This window comes from Bombyx mori, chromosome 23 (genome assembly GCF_030269925.1).
Source record: "Bombyx mori chromosome 23, ASM3026992v2".
NCBI lineage: Eukaryota > Metazoa > Arthropoda > Insecta > Lepidoptera > Bombycidae > Bombyx > Bombyx mori.
This window is the reverse complement of record NC_085129.1, coordinates 12,134,874-12,161,651: the sequence shown is the minus strand read 5'-3', so window position 1 is coordinate 12,161,651 and position 26,778 is coordinate 12,134,874. Positions and strand designations below refer to the sequence as shown.

Below are 26,778 nucleotides of genomic sequence, written 5' to 3'. Positions count from 1 at the left end.
AAATATATGACAAAATTACAAAGAAATCAAGTAGAATGACAAAAGCTTAAAATTTTGATAAAACATAATACACCTTCATATGCAGGCTCTAATTGTATTAGTTTAAATTGATGCTGGCTCAGTTCGTATGTTAATTTGAAAACTAAGTCAATCGTTTGAAATTCAATACAGTTCAATTCAATTCAAATAGACCACAGAAATATCGACACAATGGAGGACGAACAATTCATCATCAAATTTTATTGTTCCACACTGGAATAGAATTTTATTGTAGTTATTCTATATTTCAACTGCAAATTCTTTATATTTGTGGTTATACCCGTCGCTTAAGTTTTCTTTAATTTAAATTAAGATTTATATTTTGATTAAATATTTTGGGTAACCAACAATAGGTAGGTTATATAGATATAAATGGCCATAAGTGCTATGTAATTGATTTTTTTTTGTTTTTTCTGCCTATTCTAATAACCTCGAGCGGTTAGTCTAGATTCAGCGAACTAGTAGATGAGCTCACGGGGCTCAAACCTGACGTCGTTGCTAACACTAACCCTAGCAAGAGCAGTGCTTCGCAAAATCTACTACCGGATCGGAAACGCGACCTACTGAGAAGATCCGGCGAGAAACTCAGTGGGCTGTGTCTGTGTGTTAATTTACTCGCCGCAACCGACGGATTCGACGAGAACGATGACCGGTGCTTGGGGTACCTAAAAACACCATTAGTGGATCGGGAGGATCCGAAATGACGTGTTTTGGGCGAAGTCGACTGTTTACCATTCGGTCCGCAGGATCGAGAATAGGAAAACTTTAATTTCATTAATAACTATTAAAACTGAACGGATGTGAAAGATTATCCTGAAAGATTTTATAAAACCTATTTATTACCTGTATCCATAATAAATAAACACAATCTGAACAAGCGCCAAACAATACTTTGTGTTTTAATTTTGGCGACGCAACCGTGAAACTGGCAGCAATCGATATCATAGGCGACATTCGAACAGCTGATCTTGACGCATAGGCAACAAAACCTATTTAGATCGTTCTGAATACAAAACGTACTTATTAAGCTTTCAGACTGAGATGAAATTTCAAAGAACACGAAATAGCTTAAATTACTTATGTACGTTACGTTTAGATTCTCAAAAAATTGCTAACAACCTTTTGTATTACTGCAAGGAAAACGAAACCATGAAATTCTTTGTACTGATATGGTTTTAGTGACACCATTACCTATTACAGAAACTGGAATAGACACTATTCAAAAAAACAATATGTTCACAGGTGTAGATCTCATCGAAATCGTCGTGTAAAGAATGTCAAAAGTCATCTTACCTCGTGTAAAGAATGCAAATGTAAAGAGATATAGCAAATTGGTTGGTATAGATGTTGCGGCGCGTTAGTGTCGAGGGCGCAGGCGCGATGGTGCAGGCGCGCGCACCCCAGCCGGCTGTCACCAGGGGCAGCACTCCGCCGGCTGACCGACCCTAAGGCGCACGCGGCCATCGCTCGCCCAGCGCAGCAACACCGGCCCCTTGCGGCCAGGAGCCTCGGCGCTTCTAACACCTTCCACAACTGCCACCCGAAGGAATCGCCACAGTTCCGGCGTTCGAAGAAAAGGCCCATTGCCTATAAGGTAAAACTTCCATTATGTGCTTCATCTTGAATGACATGTCCGCCCTGAATCGTTATTTGCACGATGTTCCACTTTAATTGTTCGTTGCAAAAACATCAGTCTTTAGATGTAAAGTAAGGGTTACTGCAGTATGACAAACGAGGGGTTAAATGTGCAAATTATACTAGTCGCCGCTCCGTGCCGGTTTGCCGGTAGCCGTGTGATTAGAATTGTCTGACCTCACTTCATTGCGACTATAATATTACTAAGTTAATGTAATGAAACTATACTGATTTAATTGGGTTTTATCTACTATTTGCTACCGTTATTTCACATGTGAAATGTCCATTTTTATGTAGAGATACTTTAAAGTAATAATCGAATATACCCTTTGTAGAGTAGCTTCTGTTAATGTGAAATCAAATAATCGAAACAGATACAAAAAAAGAAATCTGTCACAAAGTAATTAATTGTTGAAATTTGTACTGTAGGTACAATACATTAAGCCAATGCTCTCGAAATTAGGAGCTACGTCTCAAGGTGGGTGGAAGTTTATACGTTGAAATGTTAATGAATACGGCTACCGCCTACCAGAGAAGCCAGATTACTCTCTCTATTGTTAATCATTTTTGTCAAAGCAATTTTGTACTTTGTTTTTTCCTTATAATTGTTACTTTCTACGCAATGTTTTTTCCAGTTCATAACACATTTATTTCAGCTTCAATTAACTACACTCCAACGTCAAATACATTGTTATTTCAATTTAGGTCAACTCTGAAGTCAAATCCACCAGTAGTCCGATATCGGCTGACTGCAACTTGATTAAATAGTAGTTCTATCCGAAGGCTTCCACGGCTTTTTGATTCCGTAGTAGTTAGATTATCATTATTTTTATCGTTGCCACATAGCATCCTTGAACTATACCAAGTATTTTCAAGTCTGTATTTGTATGATTGAACGGCCTTTGCAACATGTCAAACAAAGTTCCTAATTTATCCATAATCACGCAAAATAACAAAATAAAAGCGTATAATTTAATGGCTTTGTAGCAAAAGTAAAAAAACCGTAGAAGACAACACTTCCTCAAAAACTCGTATACAACTAAAGTAATATGTAATATGTCTTTTAGACATTATTAAAACTATTTTAACAGCTTAAACTCGCATTTAATTTTGTCATTATATTGTTTCCGATATTTCGAATACTTATCAGTTTTCCGTCACGGGCGATATGAGGTAATAATAATTAACGCAAGATTAAACCGTAAAAGTACTTAGTGAAAGAAATAGATGAAATATGTCTTTGTATAGACCCAATAGACTAAAAGACACTAAATCGTAGGCCAACTGGCAACTAGCAATCTAATTCGTAGACTGTTGCATTAGTAAAATAACCATTCCAGCCTCTTGCGTCACAAGATCGGCGACAATATCCATATTAACAGCCAGGAAGGTAATTTACATACAATTTATTTGATGGAATATAACACATCAAATAATAAAACTAAAGAGTAAAAATTTCTCTATACTTCAATTTCCTATTCTACTATGTATCATGATAATGAAGATGACAATTACATACTTAAATTTTTATCCTGTTATTTTCACACACATGTCATCTGTTAGTATTATTTATTTTTTTTATTTATTTATTTATTACAAAAACATACAATTTTAATCATAATAACAAATATTGAAACGATGTTATCTGCTGTAGTCATAGACTGTGTTGCAGATAACAACGCCAACCCCTACACACAACGAACAATAACATATAAATTTAAATATTTCATAAACACATTATAATAATTAATTTTAAATACAATTATCAAATCAATACAATATTATTTCAAAATCTAGAAGTACAATTAGTGTATGTGTGTGTGTGTGTGTGTGAGTGTGTGTGTGTGTGCGTGTGTGTGTGTGTGTGTGCGTGTGTGTGTGTGTGTGTGGGTGTATGTCTGAGTGTATGTGTAGATGCGTGTTAATACCTAATATATAAATTGCTCATTACCAAAATGTGTAATCTACTCCAGTAATTCTTCCATATCTTCGTATGTAAGGGAGAAAAGCCATCTATCAATGATAATTTTAACTTCTTTAGAAATAAGTGGGAAAATATTTAGTAATTTATTTATCTTGTTGTACAGAATAGAGCTTAAATACCTATAGTGAGACCTGACTACATTATAATTTGCTACATAGATTTTGCACACTCTGCCCTGACGACGAGTTTGCGAACAGATATTAGGGTCAAAAACGAGTTCCAAATGTTTACGTAACAATGTGCTCCTAATAAAAGATTGTCTAACTCGAGGCACTTTGCAGATATCATACAATTCCTCCGTTGGAAACCTTATTGGTTTTTTAGATATTACTTTAAGCACGGCTCTCTGTGCTCTTTCCAATCTAAGTAATAATCCTTTCCTACAGCCTCCCCAAACGACAATGCAATAGGTTATGACAGAGTGTGCCAAAGCATAATAAACCATTTTCAGTATGTGGAGATCGCTTGATGTTCTTAGCTTCCGAAAGACAAAGATAAGCTTTCGTACTTTTCCAACCAAATCATTTATATGCTCTTGCCAAGATAGGGTGCCGTCAATTTTTAGACCAAGATATTTTACAGCATTAGTTCGTGAAATTTTTGGACAAAGATCATGTGTGTTCGTTTCTGAATGGCATTGATGAACAGTCAAGGAAAAGGAAAGCGGTGGCTGCGATACATTCCTCGGAGAGAAGGTAACAAATCTAGTTTTTTCCATATTAAGGGTCAACAAGTTAGTTTTAAGCCAATCAGATACTGTCGCCAGCGCTTCCTCTGCACATAAACGCGTCTCTATCCAGTTATCACCATGAACAACTACAGCTGTGTCATCAGCGTATGTAACGATATTTGTATTTTTAATTTTTAACAAGCAAAGCTCGTTTATGTACAGAAGAAATAGGGTAGGCCCAAGGACACTGCCTTGCGGGACACCGTAAGTGACAGACGCTTCTTCACTGGTGGTATTATCAATGGTGACTATTTGTGAGCGGTTAGACAGATAGCTTTGAAATATTTTGAGTGAGTGTCCCCTGATACCAATGACTTCCAGTTTACTCAGCAATATAGGTACAGATACAGTGTCAAACGCCTTTGATAGATCGAGGAAAATGGCGAGCGTTTTAGCTTTGTTGTTTAGGTGTTCTAATATAGTGGAGGTTAGTTCCAGTGCTGCGTCTTCAGTGCCTCTACCAGATCTAAAACCGTATTGGTTTTGGGCAATTATGTTATACGTTTTCAGGTAATTTAGCAGTCTCTTATTTAATAATTTCTCAAAGATCTTAGATAAGGTTGATAAAACTGATATGGGCCTGTAATTTGTAATATTCATCTTATCACCATTCTTGTGTATGGGGTGCACTAATGCTTTTTTAAAAACTGTTGGAAAGATACCGGAATCAATACAAGTGTTGAAAACATGACAAAGCACTGGAGCGAGAATGAGACCAGCCGCCTTTATTAAAGCAGCTGGTATATCATCCCAACCCACCGCACAATCCCCTCTCAAGCCATTTATCACTCCAATCACTTCATGAATATCCGTACCGAAGAGCGTCATTGAGTTCTCAGATGATGTAGTTGTGATACTCGGACGTTGCTTGTTGCGTGAAGTATTTGACTTATTAGTTATTTTAGATGCATAACTCTTTCCAACATTTGCAAAGAACTCATTTACTGCGTTTGCCGAAGCCATGGGATCTCCTTTGAGCGATAACAAATCACTGGCGGAAGATCTATCATTTGTAATGTTCGATATGTTTTTAATATGTTTCCAGGTAGCCTTCGGATTATTACGATGTTTTAGAAACTCATTTTTTTCATATTCCCGTTTTAATTTCTTTAATAGGTTATTGCAGAAGTTCCTATATCTCGTATATGTCTTTTTCAGTACAAAATTATTTGGGTTTCTTTTTGATTTAATATACAGCTTGTCACGATTTCTGATGCATCTTAGGAGCCCACAAGTAATCCAAGGTTTTATAATTTTTGCTTTATTAGGTACACATCTTATAGTAGTATTTGATTTAACCACATCTGAAATAATGTTGACCAGTTTCGAAGCAGCTATATTTGGATTAACAGCAGTCAGTACGGGTGAAAAGTCAACGCTTTCAAGATTAGTTACACAGGCAGGGATGTTAACATGTTTTCGTCGTTTAGAATTTTTTTTACGAGTAATTTCCGAATTACAGAAAATAACAATAGGGCGATGATCAGTAATTTGAGTGTCAAGTACTAGAGAAATTGCAGGTTTATCTGATTTTAAGATTGCATGGTCAATACAGTTGTTTTCGCGCGTTGGGAACAAATGAGCTGGAAGCATACCATGTGAGGCCAATACATTTAAATACAAGTCAGAAATCGCATCTCCGACATTTTCAGAAATATCTATATTTAAATCTCCGATTAAGAGCATTGTCTTAAATGATTTGAGTTTTGTTAAAGTTTTGTCTAGGCTATTAATAAACCCGTTAATATTACGAATGGAAGGAGAACGATACACTGCTAGAACAGCGACACTTGTACTCAATTTGACTAGAATAAAGCTTGCATCTATGATATTACAATCCTCTATTGAGACTGGAATGTCAAGTCTCACATAGGCCACAACGCCATCGTTTTGATTGAAATATTTGGATTTATAGCATTTAAAACCAGGTATACTAGGCACATTTGTGCATTTACTTAGCCAACATTCGGACAAAATAAGAATGTCAAACATTAAATTAAGACGTTTTATCAAAATAAGAAAATTGTTAAAGTTAGCTATACTACCTATACTTCTGATATTCATGTGAAAGATTTTAAGCGCTGTGATGTCATTTTGGACATATGTACAACATTCTTCAGGAGCACAAATGTAGGATTTTGAAGTAGTTAAATAATTTAAATCGTTTATCATGCCTGTGGTGTCATCCATATTTGAAAGTTAGAGTTAACAATTTGTTGTACTTCTTGCGAGGGTCACCTATCGTCAGAATATAAGTATTTGTTACCAATCGAAAATATAGTAGCGCAGGTTTGAGTATATGTACTTGAAATATTATCTTCATTTGTTTAAATGAGAAATTACTTGAGTAGAAAATATTACTTTTTATATGTGTGTGATTTGTAGCGGAGTGTAAAATGTAAGTGTCACAATATTGAGTACATTTATTTAAATAAGTCAATCCAACAAAAACAAGACAAAACAAATAGGGTAAGTTAAACGAACAATAGGGTAAGTTAAACGAAAATAAGGGTAACGAAACAATTAATAGTAACAATATTTCCTCGTTGCATAAAAACAAGAATCGATTAATTATCTTACAAAAACATTGGACATACAATTGTCATATTGTTATATTTAATTTTCTAAGATCTGCTTCTTCATTAATTAAGTGTTGTGGGGATCCATCATTTTTCCTAATGAATATTTTTCCGTTTGATACCCAGCAGTAGCGATAGTCATTACATTTAGCAAAATCCCTAGACAGGTAAAAAAGTCTCTTCTTTTTGGCTGTAAGATTTTCCGAAATAAATATTGGCATGTCTGGTCCACTCATACCCACGTTAACCGTACCAAGCTTATTATTTCCTTTATTGTGTTTTTTATACATTCTAATAAATTTTTCTTTTTTGAGGTTGGTGGTAAACTCCACAATAATAGTTTTTTTAGATGGATTCTTCTTAGTACTTATGCGAAAAATATCTTTTATCTCATGGTTTTCAACCGGCACATTCAGCGTGTCAGTAATTTTCCATAAAATACTTAAAAGATCGTCTTTAGTCTCCTTCTCACGACCAGGTATATTTCTTATTTCCACACAGGGAGCTCTAATATTTTGTTCATTTTTTTCGAGTTTATTTTCTAGTTCTTGTATATATATTAGGTTATTTCGTGTTTCAGTTTCTAAATTAACAATTTGTTTATTAAGTGCGTCGTATTTTTCAGATAAAAAATTTATGGATGATTGGATACTGTCGTTTTGGTTCTTAATCTGTTCTACCGCCTCGTAAATTTTTTCTATGCTTTTATCTTGTTGTGTTTTAAATAAATTAAACATCGATTTCATTTCAGACATAAAATTCTGAAATTGATCGTTGTCAGTGTTCTGCTTTGATTGGGGTTTTGATTCGAATCTTTGGCGTTTTTTATTTCGTTGTGTTATATTTAGGTATTCCTTTTCGCCGCTATCCATTACGGTTTCTGTTTGAATTAAACTACTCGGTGAAATATTTTGTGTAACAGTATTATGTGGTGTAGATGGCGGTGATCGGTTAAGCGGCATCTTTGTTTTTTGTTGGTATCGATACGTAAGTTATTTCCAAATGAGAGCACCTATGTTACGAGTTATAGATACTTCTGGTTTAATATAATATTTTCAAGTATTATACAACAATATGATGTTCTTGATAAGCACAATATTATGTTTCCATACAAAAAGTCTTACGTGGACCACTTGGAATCGAACTCAGATCAGTCGCTTACAACTTGTATCGTGACTGACTAGACCAACGAAGATTCTACGAATAGTGCGAATTACGGGTTTATAATATACTTCGTAGTATTGCGGGTACATAAAAAAGTTATTATTTATCTATCACCGTCTATCACTTAATTGTCATTCACTTGTTTTTAGTTTGAGATTCACTTTTAATTTTATTTCTTAATCATAGTTTATAACTATTTTGTAATTATAACACTACATCCCACTGACACTAATGTTTATTACACGATTCCAGAGTACAGTTGGTGAGAAAAATTGCAGAAAAAACCATAAACTTTTAATTTTATCGGAGCACAATTATACACGTCTATTCAGTACCGCTTGCGGGCGGGGGGGGGGGGGGGGGATTATCTTCAATTTTCGGGATTAATACTACTTTTTCGATTTAATCTCCCTTTTTTTGTTTCATGACATAATTTTCGACATTTGGAAAACTGTTAAGTATGCAATAACAGTAACGACAGTAATCCCTGACCACGAGAACTGTACAGTATCGAAATACCAGAAATAATAATAAATGACAATAAAAGAATGTGCTTTTGAGGCTTTTACGTAGTAAGTAACGTAGTAAAGTAGTTTTAATAATGATATCTATTGAATCATAATTATAAGATATTATTTAATGCCTTTATCCTATATTTTGCACGTATCTAAAACATATTGTTATTAGTACAAAAGACTTGGATGGATGGAGTTTTAAACGCCTGCGATCGTTAAAAACGAAGAAAATAAAATAACCTTTATCTACAATTTTATTAAACTCTGGGAACATAATTTTCCCAGCCTATAGAATCTAGGCTATTCAGATCCAGACGGCCTTCGCTTTAGCTATCGATCTGAAGTGCAAGAGCACTCCAGACAAAGACCACGATTGTGGATTGTCGTTATATAACACATTTTACTAAAATCTGATAAGATGCTGAGCAGAGATATAACACGGATGCTTTTGTATATTATAATAATTTTGTAGATGAAAAGATGGCATTTTGAAAAGGAAGATTGTTCTTGAATTTCTTTGTACCTGTAACTCACTTAATCCACAAATTAAACTAAGCACACATTTACATGTGTAGACGTATTTTGCACATAGTTAACTTTGTAAACATGTATCTAACTATATTGATATTGATTTACGCTTGTATCATATAAACTCTATAAATACTGTGGTGATTGTACTGCTACTAAACTTTACTTCTCACAATCGTTATATCAAACCCAAATTGTAATGTATACCGGTATCGCAATTTTTATAGTACTATTATTTTTAATTTCATTTGGAACGGTAGTCGGAAATTATCCCGTGTCTCGAAAATTAAAAAAACCCATTAAGAACTCTAAATTGTTTGTCTTGTACTGAATTTTCCAAAAACGACTTAATAAAAGAGCTCTGATGTTTGCCATTTGGTTGCCTAATACGATATTAAGTTGTCACAAACAAACTAAAGCCAAACATATAGGGTGTTTAATATTCAATGGAAGTTTGATAAAAATAAAAAAAGCGTAAAAATTCTACAACAATTATGAAATGAAAACTCCTCGGAGCTCAGAAAAATAGTAGTTTATTTTATTACGATGGTTTAAATCTTGGCTTTTATTCGAGTGTCATTAAAATATTCACAATAAAATAAAAACAATAAACCATATAAATAAATACTACTAATACAAAAAGAAAAAAAGTTGACGGAAAAGGGAATTAATACAATATATTTATACATACTCTTAAAAGCATATCAAATAAATTCAAAATTCTAAAAATTACCAATTTTTTATGTAGATTTAGCAAATGCTGTTGAATTATAAATGCTGGAAGATTCGATTGAGGTCTTTTGATTACTAATGTTTACCTAAGTTTTAGGGGTTCGCTGTTTAGTTATAATTTTACCAAGCTGAGAGCTAAAATAGCTTTTACAAGGCCCTAATTTTCCTCACCGGACCAGCGTGAAAGTCTTAGCTCTATCCGCAAGCTTCTTAACAAAATGTACTCTTTATTACACGTTTTACCCTTTAAAAGTCGAGAGCTCACAGACAAAACAGAGGGATGGGACATAAAAGGTTCCTTCGTATGTTAGAATGTAATCAAACCCTTTCGTCAACAAAAAGATACTGCAATATACGTAACGTCGGTAAATAAAACATTCAGTCCATCTGTCATCTTGTGCTTTAGTTTTACAAATCCTTCGTACAGTGAAGTCGTGTGTGGTATAAAAGTTTTTCAAGTTTTAATTTTATCTCCAATCTAGTCAGGATGCATATCAAACCATACAAAGGTATTTTTATGTTGTTGCGTATGATTTTTATTATTCAGGAAATTATGGCAGTTTTAACCAGATTCATAAAAACGGCGCTCTCAATTAAACAAGTGCTTTAATTATTTACTTTATTTTACTGTTATTCAATAATAATTTATTTTACTCAAAATTATATAAATCAATATCTAAGCTTAGCACAGTCAAAATTTTCAGCAGGTTAATGATTCACACACTTGGTAGCTAATCCGAATTTGAATTGGTAACATGCAGTGTCATAGACGCCGCCTTGTCCATTCTATAGGTATTTCCATTTAAGTTTTCCTAGGGCATTATGTGCCCTTTTCTGAACTTTCTCAGATTATAAATTAAATCATAATCTGACTTAGAACTTAGAAACTTCTCACGCTACACTAGCACGCAAGAGTTCGTGTTTTGTGGAACAAAGAAATCGACTGTTTGAAATCGAAAGCGAATAAACGGTGGAAAACCTGATTTACACGTGTCGAGTAAAAAAATATATTATTATTTGAGAAAATAAACTAAAATTTCGCAACTTTTTTATTTACTAAAAGAATGCAACGAACTGTTATGTACAAATTGAACTTGTAATTATTTACCTAATTTACCCAATCGGGGAAAGGTGTTTAATTATTTTTTTCAAAATAGTCACGTTTACTTGATAAAACACGAAAATTACGTAGTACCACCATTCAAAAAGTAAATTCTTACCACATTCGAAAATGTAGCGTACGATATTTTGGATTACACTTGGGCCAACGTTTAATCCTGAGATATCGTATCAAAACTTACACGAATTCAAAATTCGTTTTACTCATTTAAACTCGATACCGTGTCGAAACAACAAGCTTCTTGTCGAAAACAAGCGTCTCTTATAATAGACTATCTTTAATCTGTCTGAATATTTGGTACATAGCTCTAGGGCAATGCTTGCGACTCAAATGTCCAAATAATACAGCGAATACAAAATTTATGAAATTTCCTACTGTTTCTCAAAAACGCGGAAATGCACCACCACTTAGGTATGCCACTATAAAGGATGAAATCGATATAATATCAGTAACACATCAGAGAAGGCTGAAAAGTCATCCAAATGAATTGGTCATTAAATACAGAAAAAGAAGCTATTCTTAACGGACAAAATTGTATATAATACGACCTACTGATGAGAAGCATACTGGAAGACACACTAAAACTGCTGCATCTCAGCAAGAAAAAAAACATTAGAAAATAGCGTTCTAATGTTTTTTTTTTCTTAACTTGTACAGAAAGTGGTGATCGTAAAATAAAAACCTAACCATCCGCTTTTATAATAAAATAGAATATTAATTATTATTATTAATAAAAAAATATAAAAAAATCACATTTATGAACCTTCGACTTATTTTTATTAAACACAGGCAGGGTAGCATGCAGAAGTAAAAAGGGGCCAAGCAAGCAATGCTATAATAACAAGGATTTCCTTTAATTACACAGACATAAATTTAGATTCCCTTAGGACAATAGCATTACAACGTGCTAATATGACGTATACATAATTTACGTACTGTAATTTAAATGTTTCCACGCAACGTCAGGTTAAAAATGCTATTAAATTGGCATTGTAACCAGTTAGTGATTATTGATATACATATATTTTTTTATATGGTTAAACGCACGCAATATTCTTGGTGTTGTAGGGATATCAAAAATCATTCTTTATATCAGTACTAATGAATCAATATGGATTCACTATTTTTACACGCTTTATATTAGCTTCACTTGTATGTATGTTTGTATGTTTGTAACTGACTCTTTAGACGCGATTTTGACCCACTTTAAATGGCCAGATTTCATTCGAACTATGTAGATTTATCGAGGACCGATGACGATACAATATTTAAAAAAAAAATTGAAAAAATTGAAATTCAACTAAAAAATTAAAAATAAATAATAGTTTAAAAATCTAAAAAACACGCTTTATATAAAATTCAACTAAAAAATAGAAAAGAAATTTTAATAAATTTAAATTGAAAATAGTGTAAAAATAAATATATTTTATTGTAAAAAAAGCGTGGGGTGCACGGTGTTATTTATTAGTCTTAAATATTTTTCTGACAGGTATGAGTAGAAGAATTATTATTTCAATAATATATTAAAAAAATTATTACCATTCACATTAGACTCGTACTAATAACAGAGTCGATACTATGAAAAATACTAGGTTTGCAATGATAATATTATGTATATTGAGGATGATTTTTTATTTTTATTTAGGTCTAGTGTTCGTGATATGGTATGCACCATTTAAAATCCTTAGTGTACATACGTCCGCTCCGATCTAAGTTTTCAATACGTTCGATAGAAAAGAGTTAGAACAATATTATAAAGAAATTAATAGTGAATAATATAATAATTACTGCGTTTCGTATTATTATAGTATAGAATTCGTGATGACTTTTTGGACTACTTTGAGGATAACGCATTTAAAAGATATTTAATTGTTAATGCATAGTCATAACGGTGGCCACGTGACACTTTTACGGGATTTATTTTTGTTCATTGTTTGTGGTCAAACCGTTATCAATTAAAACATTTATGTTGATACATACATGAGTTACAATTAATCTAATTTTTATGAAAGTCAACAAATTTATTGGTAAATTTGAATAAAAGATATTTTTCCAACTTAAACAACATAAAACGTGTTTGCCTACCCTACGGCTAGCGACGTATGAATTACGATTTGTTTGGAGGTCTACAGAGGGTAGTATGTAATGCCAGATTCAAGGTTGTCTCACAGGCGCGGCTCCCTCGCGGCTCCTAGCTTCTGATTCCGAACGAAAAATACGATAACGCTCTACAAATTAGTTTGAAAATGAATTTTCTCCGGCTTCATTTGATTGTTTATAATACTCATTTGTTCATTATAAATTGATTATGACATTTACCTTCACAAGAGAAATTCAATTCAAGGAATATGTTTTTAATGATTTATTGTCGATATGCAAATTCAATTTTATTAACGCCGTAATCCTCTTCTCATCTCAGCTTTTCCCATTATGTCACACTGAACATAAGCCTCTCCAATTGATGTCCAGTGCGGCCGGTCCGTTGACAACCTGCATCCAACGTGACCCAGCGATTCTCACTAGGTAGTCGGTCCAACCCCTATTTAACCTTAAATTAAACCGTAAATTAAAATCCAACCTTAACAACTTTAAAGCCTTCGAAAATACGAACGATACTGCTAATGTGCAAAAACATTTTCTTCTACACACATTTCTATAATAATTAGCGAAAGTATTATATCACAAGATCTTCCAAGAAAACTGTTACCTATACCTTTTTAATTGACATACAGTTTAGTTCATCACGCAGGAATGTAATTTCATTGTGAATTATAAAATAGTCTTAGTCCTCGGAGATTGGCGAGGTTCTCTCGATTCCCAGAGCGTTTTTAATCGAAATAACATTTATTAGAAATGGAAATTGAGTTCGCAACATGTTACCAGAGAAATTGTAAATTGGAAAAAGCTTGAACATAAGACGAACTATAACATAAATATGGTAAAGATCAACCAGTCAATCAATAAAAATTAAGACTCAAAATACAGACTGAATATCAATTAAAGATCGCAGCTATGACTTACTTACTTTACCACCAGTTTAACTTACAAATTTCACCAATGAAAATTATCGGCATGAAAATTGGGATATTTTATTTTCGTAAATATTATGATAATGTAAAATATGAGATAATTTATTTAAACGCTAAAGACACATGGATAAAAAATATTATTTAAATGTCCAAAGCTGCCTATGAGAAACATAACCTACTTAAACTAGTTATTAAATGTTCATCGACTTTTTGGCGGGAACGCGAGAAGTGAAGTTGTATGATTTGCTTTATTTTGTCTATTTAGTGTTTCTTCAGGTTTAAATGTGTAATAACGGTGGTTTATTAACGGTTTAATATCTATGAAAGTGCACAAATGTGGGAAAATGAAACAAAGCCGCTGGACGTAACTTCTCGGGATCCTCCAAAAATACCACTGAAAAAATCTTAGTAAATGACCACCATTTAACTGAGATTATATTTCATCCCATATCATCTCATCTCATTTTATTTAATTTCATCCCAGTTCATCTCAAATTAATCATCTCATTTCATTTCAGTCCATATTATCATTTTTCATAAAAATAAGAATATAAATTAAAATAAGATATGACTTAAAGGTCTTAGTTATCAGGTCATAAAATCCCTTAAAAAAAGTGTTCATCTACTAAAACAAAAACACATTCGGATTAGCACGAAATTCGCATTGGACACGGATAAATTCATTACAAAACGAATTTCGTTTAATGAAATCTAATGTATACGTATAAAATTATTTTACTTTCGCTTTTTATAATATATACATAATATACAGTGCAGTTCAATATAAAACTGCAACGCATTCTAATCACGTGTACCCCTTATGCGGTAAACGGAATGCAGATATGACGTCACGTACGCCCTTGAATCCTTCATGCAATCGAGCCAAACAAAACTGGCAGTAAAAAAAAAACTTTTTTACATATTTCAAAAAGTTATATTGTATAGCGTCTGTTCTATCTTTCAGACCGAAGTTGTGATTACTTCGCGCTAAAAATAAACACGATAGTGGCACTCATACATGCGAGCTCACAATACGGCTTACCTCTAACGCTTTTTTTTAACGCTTAGATGGATGGACGAGGTCACAGCCCACTTGGTTTTAAGTGTTTACTGGAGCCCATAGACATCTATAACGTAAATGCGCCACCCACTTTGAGATATAAGTTCTAAGGTCTCAAGTATAGTTACAACGGCAAGTAAAGTTCTGTGCACCCTCTAAAAGCTTTAACGCAAACCAAGCTTGTAATTATAATAATTATCCTTATTTTGGTAATGTCAGACATCTAATTATACAATCGGTACTTGAGAATGAAATAAAATGTAATACCTACTTCTAGATATCTAAAAGAAATTCTCAGCATTCATATAGCAATAATGTGACAAGCAAAATCATTTTGCCGTCAAAGTTTTATAAGGTAGACAAGTGAATGCTGTACACCTTTGACTTTAAGATAACTGCAGCCGTTGAATTTCAAATAAATCGCTATCGTTATGACTTCATTCATTCAAATGACGCTATCGAATAAATAAATATTCCTAAGAAGCTCGTGTTTAAATGAAATCCCTTATTCCATTTCAAGATTAAATATATTATTTTTTTCCTTTAATAATACTTAATTTACGCGTATAAAATAGCCGTACCTTATATGGAGTTATCTTCTGCGCGAGACAATTCCGACGATCTATTTTTACAAATGTAAACAATATTTTTATATCAATGAAATTTAATACTTGTTGTTTCTACGCAATATATAGGTACGTTCATGCATCATTGAGGTTGATTCAGTTGGAATTTCTGCAATTTTATTGTTCAATACAATTGTAATTGTGTAATATAAAGTTATTATTTTAGGTTTCTAAAATAATATTATTAATGCATAGTAGGCGGCTCATGAGCCGCGTCATCAAAAATAAATGAGTGTATACCATACAAATTCGTTGTTTTTGCCAGTAGCTTCAAGACATTGTGACTTTACCCTGACGACTGATGGGCGAGCTAACGGGGCTCGGCCTGATAGAATTTGCTAACATCTGCCCTAGCAAGAACAGTGATTCACTAAATCTACCACCGAAATCACGACACACTGAAAAGATTCGGCGAGAAACTCGGTGGGTTTTGCCTAAATCTTAAGATGCACGTCGAGAATGGGCTCTGCCTTTTATTTATTTATTGCTTAGATGGGTAGACGAGCTCACAGACCATCTGGAGTTAAGTGGTTATTGGAGCCCATAGACATATACAACGTAAATGCGCTACCCACCTTGAGATGTAAGTTCAAAGGTCTCAGTATAGTTACAACGGAAACCCCACCCCTCAAACCGAAAAGCGTTACTGCTTCACGGCAGAAATAGGCAGGGTGGTGGTACCTACCCCTGCGGACTCACAAGACGTCCTACCACCAATAATAAGGGTAATAAAAAGGTCCTGCCTACAAGGGTAATAAAAAAACACACACTAACACATACAAATATAAAAACCTGATATCGAAGGCTGATTGTATATTCATGAAAACATATCGTAGGTCCGGGGAATAAATAATGTTTACCAATATTTTGCCATTCGTCATAAAGTCTTGCCACAACCGGCGACCTCAATAACCGTGCGATCGATCACCGCTGGTAGACTATACAGATATTATTATGTTGTTATACGTATCAAATATTCGGTAAATCATATTTTACGGTTTTGAATATGTTAAATACATATTACTTATTTATTCTTACATTTATTATTGACAATTGTCATTATATTAGTCTTGTCGTTTCAAATATTTGCGGTTTTCGTGTGAACGGTCAAAATATTTGATGACGATTTTGCACCACAACTCAATAAAAAAAAAACGAGAACAAAACCTTAATCTAATGAAATTGGCACCAACGCTTTCGAAATTAATGACACATATACAGGGTGACTTGTAATTCGACGTATTCCTCAGAAAAAAAATTAAGATTCTCCGAAAAAAATGAATAACATGATGATAGGTAAAGTGTAAAGAAAAAATGGAAATTAAAAAATATCATTTATTAATCAATTTTGCGACATATTTTACAAATCTTGTTCAAAGTAACATTAATTTTGTTGGTAAATTAGATGTATTATCACATCCCAAGAGGAATACGTCGAATTACAAGTCACCCTGTATGTGTGTCATTAATTTCGAAAGCGTTGGTGCCAATTTCATTAGATTATTTAAGGTTAAGGTTATTGCATTACATTAAGGTTTTGTTCTCTTTTTTTTTTCTCGAGTCGTGGTGCAAAATATTTTGACCGTTCACACGAAAACCGCATATATTTGAAACGACAAGACTAATTAATATAATGACAATTGTCAATAATAAATGTAAGATTAAGTCGTAAAAGTGGTTTTAGTTGGGTCTATGATTCGAGATAGCCGAAAAAAATACCAAATCGGATATAAATTTAAATACTTATATGTGATACCTACTTTAACGGTGAGAAGAGCCTTGGCTCTATCCTTGGTATTGTTGACGTCTATAAGTGACAGTAACCATTCACTATCAGGTGGGCCATTGCTAATCTGCCTACTAGGGCAACAAAATAAGATGTCCTTTGTAACATTTAAAAAAACAAAAAAAAACTTGAAACTATGTACAATATCTATTCACATTTACAATACAACGCATAATTTTATGATAATTTTATTCAAATACAACACCCTGAGAGTCAGATTTAACAAGTTTATATAGTTATAAGTAGAGCAAGTTATATAAAAAAAAAAGCGAAATTAATTACTACTGATGATAATTATTATATGGTTAATTATTACTGATGGATGATTATTACTGACCTCTCTCTTGTGAGTCCGCACGGGTAGGTACCACCACCCCGCCTCTTTCTGCCGTGAAGCAGTAATGCGTTTCGGTTTGAAGGATGGGACAGCCGTTATAACTATACTTAGACCTTAGAACTTATTTCTCAAGGCGGGTGGATGCATTTACGTTGTAAATGTCTATGGGCTCCAGTAACACCTTAACACCAGGTGGGCTGTGAGCTCGAAAAAACTAAAAATAATTCAGAAATTATTTGAAGTAACTAATAAACTTCGGATTTGCTAGAGGCTCTTACGTGAAGTAATACTTAAATTAGAATACGCATAAGACGGTTTCATACGTATTATACCTTTGTTCATAAGAAGACGTAGATTATTGTTACATATTCCTGTAAATTATAAACGCGATATTAACTACTAATGTTAATTATTAATTCAATATTCTTTGTTCTGCGTTTAAGTTGTTTAATATTTTTTAAAGTGATTGTTACAACAACTTCTTTTACTATCTAATGTGTTCGTATTATTCTATGCAATATACTATAGTCTTACAGTTTTTTTATTATTAATTTTCTTTTTCTAGAGAAAAGAACAGAATAAGTGTGTTATATTTTTATGTTGTGTATAAATGCATATATGATTATATATGTATCAGAATGTGTATATTTGATATATGTGTAAATATTATGTTATTATTTTATGATATTATAATGTGTACGTTATTGTATATATGTATACCGTAGGTATGTGTGTCTGTATTGTACCTTTGTGCGTAAAGATGAATAAGTAAATTAAATAAATATGATACACAATACTTTGATACACATCTCATTATTCTCTTTGTTATATTTTATTTTAGTTCATTCGTAAATCGCATTAGTCAATTATAAGTATATTGTGTGGTTTAGTCTCCATACAAGCTGTAACGTTTTTATCCTTCAAAACTTTAATATTCAACGCAAAAATCAGGAGGACGTAAACTAAACCCATTGAAATGAAACTAGCCTTACTTTTAAGGTTACGTAAAATCAACAATTGTGAAAATTAAGTGAACAGGTAATCAAGGTCATTCGATTTTGATTCAATACATAATCTATGTATTGAAACTGTTTATATAGCCATTTCAGAATCATAATACTTAATATGGCGCTCTAAGCTTTGTAGTACTGACATATTCGTAGCACTCACACTTCAGGTACTGCGGCGTAGCGTCAACTGTGCTACGACAAAATTTTTTCGCCCTCTATACTCGTAGTATTTATTCAATACTGCCTAAAATGTTCATATTCAGCTAAACCAATCAAACATAAAATAAAATGAAAATCTTTTAGACGACAATTACTCGTAGATAATCGCTTGTCTAATGTGCAAATATGTTTCATTAATGATGTTTTTAGTCAATGCAAAAATTTTCAATAAGTAAAGCTAAATATACGATTTAATTTTAGTTCATTGAACTTTCAGTTATCTTACTTCTTTAATAATCAAAAACAAATGAACCTTGCTGTAATTATTTTCCAAATATAGAAACAAAACATTTTAAAATTTATAAGTCGTTAAAAATAATATTCAAATGCCCTTTCTGGGTCAGGTGTTAACATGATACCGAATACATTATGGTGTATGGCGAAGACAAATCTCATTTTATAGAATTCAATGACCATAAAATCCTTCACAAATAAATATTTCCTGGCAGTTACATTTCTGGAGGTAGTGTTTCTAAAGTTTGTTTTTATATATTCGAATGATTGCCACCGTTTATCGTTACAGAGATGGAAATCGTGCCAGAAGGGAAAAACTTTCGAATAGTTCCTGAAGACGAACTTCAAGCGGTGGCCGATTTCTTAGTGCGGTACATGCCTGAATCTCTAAAGGTAAAAATAAAATATATGAGAACAAATAACATAATTTAGTTTTGTTAAGATTAACTTACGAGCTGCATTTTCTATAATTGACTTTGAATTTTGTTAAAATAAACACAAGAGTCATACGAAGAGCTAGGGATCCAACCTGGCATACATAACATTGACAGATTTAGAGTGAAAACCAATCAAATAGGGATCAAAGCGAAAACCCAATTTGGGCGGATTACAAACATTAAAATGGTGATATAAAGACGAGACTTAGACAAGATTAAAACTTGTTTTTCTAGTTTCATCAGACGATTCAAACATATCTAAACAACAAAGTCTGGAACTTCCATTTTTATGTAGCGAAGAATTGGCCAGAGGACCCGATTTGCCTACATTTTCCCGGATGTACGAGCACGGTAAGAAAACGACTGTACCCCTCTGGAAAACCGGGTGAAATATTATCTGTACCACTAAACATTTTTTTACAATCGGCGAATTTTTTTTTTTTTTCAAGTAATATGTACTATTTGTTTTATCCATATCCATAAATATTATATATGAGTATTTAGAGCCAAAAATGTGGAGGATGGCGGTAATCATCCGGGCGGGCAGAGCTCAATCAATAATTGCAGAAATTTGTAAATGTGAACGATTACATTACAATGTCTATCAAAACCAAAAATCTCATTTCTGAAAGTTTCTACGAGAATATTTCGACATGCATAAGTTTAATTTGATAGAACTTGATTTCAAAGTAAGATTGGGGTTGAAATTTCAGCCAGTAGCAAGGGCTTGACGAGAAGCTGGTGACGCGACGCTTACGCCCTGAAGTGCACTTTAACTAGAGTGTGGCTTTTCCTACAGAAACGTTAGCTCTCAATTGTGAATTTCAATTTAATTATTTGCGTTTGTAAATTTTCATATGTTTGTTTCTTCCGGCTACAAATAATTCCTATGTAGAGTACCGGCTGTACATAATGGTACAGTGAGACTGCAGAAATAAGTCGGTGAAGCAGTCGTTGTACTGTAAAACTAAGAATTAGAACTCATATCTCTAGGTGATTGGCGACGTCTACGTCGTTGATGTCTATGTGCTCCGATAACCACTTAACACCGGTTGACCATGAGCACATCCAAGAAAATCGACTGTGGTACCCTATTTTTGTCACGAAATGGTCAGTCACTGGAATCGCCATTATTCGCAAACAACTAAGACTTTATGTTCCAATATCTGAGACAGAAGTCAAGTTGGATCTCCAATGGGACCTAACTTAATACGGACCGTACTATTACCGGCTCATATAGACTAATAATATAACAAATAATATTAATAACTCCATGAACATATGAACATTGCAGCCAAACAGTCAAATTTACGAAAGCGTGACGGTGTTTTGTCCATCCGCCCGGGCTGATCTAGTTGATCTGGTGACTTCAGAAAGCATCCTACTAGATTTAACTCAACCATTGTACCTAAATTTCACTCACGAAGCTATCGTTAATCGCTTCGAGAAGCGCTATGAGGCCCACGATAAGATCACCGGCGATGTTTATGCCTGTGACAATCCACCGGCGGATGTCGATACTGATGGGTAAAATTTATTTTACTATTATTTAGAGTATTATTAACTTTTTTTTTATTGCTAAGATGGGTGGAAGAGCTCACAGCCCACCTGGTGTTAAGTGGTTACCGGAGCCCATAGACATCTACAACGTAAATGCGCCACCCACCTTGAGATATAAGTTCTAAGGTCTCAAGTATAGTTACTACGGCTGGCTCACCCTTCAAACCGAAACGCATTACTGCTTCACGGGTGAAATAGGCAGGGTACCTACCCGTGCGGACTCACAAGAGGTCCTACCATCAGTAATTACGCAAATTATAATTTTGCGGGTTAGATTTTTATTGCACGATGTTATTCCTTCACCGTGGAGATAGCCGTCGGAGCCCCGTGGTTCGTCAGGAATGTCGACCTCCATGACGACCTGGACTTAGAGTCCATCAGTAAGTATCTGCAGTCGGCGTCCATGCGCCACTTCGATAAAGCGGCACGACACGAGAACCCTCTCATCGTGGCCGCCGGTAACTACATTCCCGATCCTGCGGACAGAATGGAAAGCAGTCGACGTCGCCCAAAACACGTCATCTCGGATCCTCCCGATCCACTAACGGTGCTTTTAGGTACTTCAAGCACCGGTCACCGTTCTCGTCGAACCCGTCGCTTGCGACGAAGGGCTCGACGAGCAAATTAACTCTCAGACACAGCCCACTGAGTTTCTCGCCGGATCTTCTCAGTGGGTCGCGTTTCCGATCCGGTGGTAGATTCTGCGAAGCACGGCTCTTGCTAGGGTTCGTGTTAGCAACATCGTCAGGTTTGAGCCCCGTGAGCTCACCTACTAAAGTTAGGGTTGCGCTGACATAGCCTCTCAAGGCTATCAGCTTAGGTAGGAAAAAAAAAAAAAAAATCACCGTGGAAGTCAATCGTGAACATTTGTTGAGTAAGTATTTCATTACAAAAATTGGTACCCGCCTGAGATTCGAACACCGGTGCATCGCTCAACACGTATGCACCGGACGTCTTATCCTTTAGGCCACGACGACTTCTAAACTATTATTTATTGTTAAATTCCATGGTATACAATGTTTAGCATAATCTATCTTATTGAATATGTTTTAACAGATTGCCACCGGACGTGGAGTTAGTGCGCTTGCAGCCGGAGCACATGAAGGCCGTGCACGATCTTTATCCGGCAAGTGATATCGAATGTCGTGAGGTATTTGAGAAGTTGGTAGCCGAACTACCGGCCTACGGGATCTTTGTCGAAGGTCAACTTGCCGCTTGGATGGTTCAATCATACTACGGAGCCATGTTCTCTATGCAAACTCGCCCCGAATTCCGTAGGAAAGGTTACGGTATTTACTTAGCTCGCCGCCTAACTAAAGAAGTCGCAGCCCGGGGCTATAAGCCCTTCGTCGTCATTCGTCCGGAAAACGACGCGTCCCGTTCGCTTTACACGAAACTCGGCTTTGAGAAACGTTTCCGAACGGTGCGCGCCGTTTTGCGTCCTCGCTAGCGTATTAGAGTTGGTCACTAGCAGATTTTATTTTTTTAAGACTTTTGAAAACAAAAATCAATTTAGCTTACGGTCTTCGATCGTCTAGAGAATTTTAGTATCTAGTAGCTTTAAGGTTGGGGCGGTTAGTGCTCTCGGTCGTGACTCGAATAGTCGAAAAAAAAAAACTCGAATGATGTTAGCTCCGTTGTATCGTACAACATTAAACTCTTAGATTTAATAATAGGGCCTCTGCTGTTTTTGCCTTAAGCATTATCATCTCCCAACATTATACCATTTCAACAACGAAAGCTTCCTTGTTAAATTCAAACTCCTAGTTAAATAATTTTAGTGTATACTTCTAGGAGCCGAAGCTTGCCAGTATTTACAGTCATTATCGAGAGCTGTGGCCGTTCATCGCGATCTCTGATTATAACCTAGTTACTAATTTCAACGACCATATTATTATGTAAAGTTGTAAGCTATAATCGGACCCTACAAATCCCACCAAGTACAACCTGAAGGGTTTTTCGTTTGTTAACGCGTTGAGTCTCATGTGATGACCGCACAGACGTCTGCTCGACCAAATACTGGGAGGTGCCAGCAATTGGTCGAGTGGGAACTGCTCTGTCTCATGGTTTATAAAATTTTGGGACCCGTTGTGACGTATGTGATAAAGCCGTTAGAGTTAACGAGATAAAAGATGAAATGGGGTGGTTAACACTAAGGAACAAAGTTTACAATTGCACCTCCGATTTGCAAAGATGTTTAATCAAACACCGTTTTCAAATATTGTTAACATAAATATATATATATATATATATTACGGATTTAGCTTTCATAATTTGTATACTCGGATTGGATGTGTAGGAAAGAAACAATATCTTGATAAGATTAGAAGGAAAAGAGGATGCTTTTTACTTTTTTCCATTATTATTTTTTTGAGCATGTTTCCGACCGCTTAGTACCAATACCACGATTATGTATACGTACCGAATTCTTATCATAAAAGTCGGATTTTGTATTAAATTTGTATTTAAGTGAAACTGAAGAGTTTCTTTAAAACTGCAGTTTCAGTAAAAGACTTTGAATCGTTTAAAATGTCTCTGTTGGGAGAAAAACATTTAAATTTTTATACAAAAACGTGTTTGTAGTTAGGTAGATGTTTTTAATACGTATTTATTAAAATATGGTCCTAGGTTCATTATTCTTTGTCTCTAATATGTACCTACAATTTCATTTCATTTCATTAAGTTATTATTAGATAACTATGTGTGCTTTTTGGAAACTTTGTTCAGGTTATGTTTAGTCTTCCTAAACAGTGGAAGGCGTGTTGTTTAAATTCAATATTGGTCACAATCTTTTCGCCTTCACATCACCGTCACATTCATTGTGATCTCAGGCATTGCCCTTGGCATATAACGGTAGTACCGTAATAAAGCGGTACACATTTTGTCAAATATTTTATTAATTCATACATAAACGAATACCTACGTCATCCACAATCACTTAATAGGAAAGTTTTCTATGAATCTTTTGATGTGCGCTTAAAAACGAATGGGCGGAAATTCATTTTTGGCAAACAGCTCTATTTTCTTGTTGGAACGAATAAATCATACCTATACTTACAGGAAAAATGTTCCATTGCTTTTGAGCAAAAAAAAATCTTAGAAGAGATTTGACCAGGCTCCTTGGCGATAGGCAACGGCTGCGCTATGTCCCTGACATTGCTAATGGCTACGAGCGTCAATGACTTCTTACCTCAACTTGCTGAAGCTGTTTTGAGAGATATTAAAAAATGTTAAAGTACCTATAGACATAATTAGGCCAAAAATTAGGAATGCCTAGTAAAAGGTAATCGTGATCGATATTGTTGATATAAACAACATGGCAACAGCTGAAAATGTTAATCGTGTTGGTTCTCGATAGCATCGAAACAGAATGAGTTGAAAATGTTGCATTGTTAACAAAAAGATTTTCATATGGTATAAATTTTAATGTTTACGTGCCTATTACAAAACACACATCGAAATTTTAACTCACTTTGTATTGTATCGGAATTCTTTGCTCAATTAAATATTATGAGCTTCCACCTTCAACGCATTGGTTTGAATGGCCAAATTAATTGACTAAATTATACTTGTTTTGTGCTTGTCATAATATATAAAACCAATATAAAACGGACACTACCTTTAAACATATATTTATAGGATTAATAAAACTTTTGAATCTATCCATTAATTTATCATCTTTGTAATCTAGTTTTCAATAAGCAGTTTGACTTTTGGGGATTTTTGAGTTTGCTGTTTGGAGTTCAACAAATATGAATCTATTATTAATAAGATCGAATGAAAATTCATCACCCGAAACAATCGGCTTATTGTAAACTTAGAACTCATAAAGTCATGCTGAATGCTTCCCTACTTCCTCAGTAGGTATACCTTGTAGTTCGATAACTCTTGAAATTATTAAATATAAGATTTTTTTTCTCTATACAATACTCACGATTCTGTAAAAATTAAGGAAAGGACACGCTTCCGTCCTGCAAAACTGCAATGATGAACATGACGGTTTTTATTTGATCAACTTCAATATGAATGTGGTGTCCATTCCGTGTTATCGTATATCAGTTTGTCACTTACCTTACAAAGGTATTGAACAATAATAAATGAGATTTAAGAACAAAACGGAGTTTTTATTTTCACTGCAGCTATTTACGTACCTAATGCAACTGTTATTATTATTCTTGTACAATTATTATATTACACAATATACTTTCTATTTATATATATATTTCCTTTGTTAATATTTTTTTATTTCATTCCAATATGACCATATTACTGGTAGGTAAATATTAAATGAAAAATTAAGTCAGATTATTCTTTGGAAACGTTTCTATGTCATTGCAAATCCACATTCCTAGTGCTGCTACCAATGCACCTAATGTGTATTGGTGCATATTAACTACAAGAAACATAATCGTGAAAACAGATATCAATTTTATAATTACACTGGTGCTCACGAACGGCTTCCACGATAAAGAATTTACTTCAAATCAAACTTTTAAAACTTTTATGGTAATACGCCAGAACTCAGTGCGAATGCCACTCGGTCGCTCGGTCAGTTAGTTCTCTTTTGTTTTTGCTTATGTACAAACATTTTGTACATGTACATAAGAATGGGAATCAATGCATTTTGGATGATTGTTCTTTTTTCGAATGAGCTCATCCGTGTATCAGTGAAGAAACTCTTTTTTTTTTCTTAGATGGGTGGACGAGCTCACAGCTCACCTGGTGTTAAGTGGTTACTGGAGCCCATAGACATCTACAACGTAAATGCGCCACCCACCTTGAGATATAAGTTCTAAGGTCTCAAGTATAGTTACTACGGCTGCCCCACCCTTCAAACCGAAACGCATTACTGCTTCACGGCAGAAATAGGCGGGGTGCCTACCCGTGCGGACTCACAAGAGGTCCTACCACCAGTGATTGCGCAAATTATAATTTTGCGTGTTTGATTTTTATTATACGATGTTATTCCTTCACCGTGGAAGTCAATCGTGAACATTTGGTGAGTACGTATTTCATTAGAAAAATTGGTACCCGCCTGCAGGATTCGAACACCGGTGCATCGCTACATACCAATGCACCGGACGTCTTATCCTTTAGGCCACGACGACTTCAATTAGACTCCTAAATAGATTTTTTGTTCTCTTCTCTAATCAATATTTTTAAGTTTTATGCATTCGTAAAATAGTTGAACACATTAAATTGATTCAAATTACGTCTCTAGTTAGTTTATTCTGCAATTTCCACCGATTTTTTAGGGTCGACAATTCTAAATTTATACCTAGTCAGGTCATAAATTCTGTCACATGTTTAATGTAAAATAATTGCAACAAGTTTATTTATTATGTAACCATTCATATACCAAAATGAACTTAACAAAACATAGATTCTTATGACACTAAAGTTTATTCAAAATGACCTCCGTGATTTTGAATACAGGCCTTCAATCTGCGCGGC

General features: G+C 34.3%; 1 protein-coding gene across 4 annotated transcripts; it reads left to right on the top strand.

The window, feature by feature from the left end:
• The first annotated feature begins 1,028 nt into the window (after window positions 1–1,028).
• Window positions 1,029–25,440, top strand: LOC101739563 (uncharacterized). Of its 4 annotated transcripts, none has more exons than XM_062675261.1 (5): window positions 1,029–1,120; window positions 1,384–1,633; window positions 19,617–19,720; window positions 21,059–21,291; window positions 22,381–25,440. In XM_062675261.1, the coding sequence occupies exons 3-5, from the start codon at window positions 19,619–19,621 to the stop codon at window positions 22,772–22,774; spliced, it is 729 nt and encodes a 242-aa protein (XP_062531245.1). In that variant the 5' UTR covers window positions 1,029–1,120; window positions 1,384–1,633; window positions 19,617–19,618; the 3' UTR covers window positions 22,775–25,440. The 4 variants fall into 4 exon arrangements, with proteins under 4 accessions (XP_062531245.1, XP_004932698.1, XP_037875221.1 ...); XM_004932641.5 differs by lacking the exon at window positions 1,029–1,120 and adding an exon at window positions 19,999–20,115 and having other exon boundaries at window positions 1,419–1,633; XM_038019293.2 differs by lacking the exons at window positions 1,029–1,120; window positions 1,384–1,633 and adding exons at window positions 10,296–10,415; window positions 19,999–20,115.
• The last annotated feature ends 1,338 nt before the right edge of the window (window positions 25,441–26,778 follow it).

Excerpts from the sequence above, each read along its gene's own strand:
- LOC101739563 (XM_038019293.2), top strand. The coding sequence starts at position 10,394 with ATGCATATCAAACCATACAAAG. Across the intron at positions 10,416-19,616 it reads GCATATCAAACCATACAAAG|AGATGGAAATCGTGCCAGAA; the intron begins GTATTTTTATGT and ends TTATCGTTACAG. Across the intron at positions 19,721-19,998 it reads ACATGCCTGAATCTCTAAAG|TTTCATCAGACGATTCAAAC; the intron begins GTAAAAATAAAA and ends TTGTTTTTCTAG.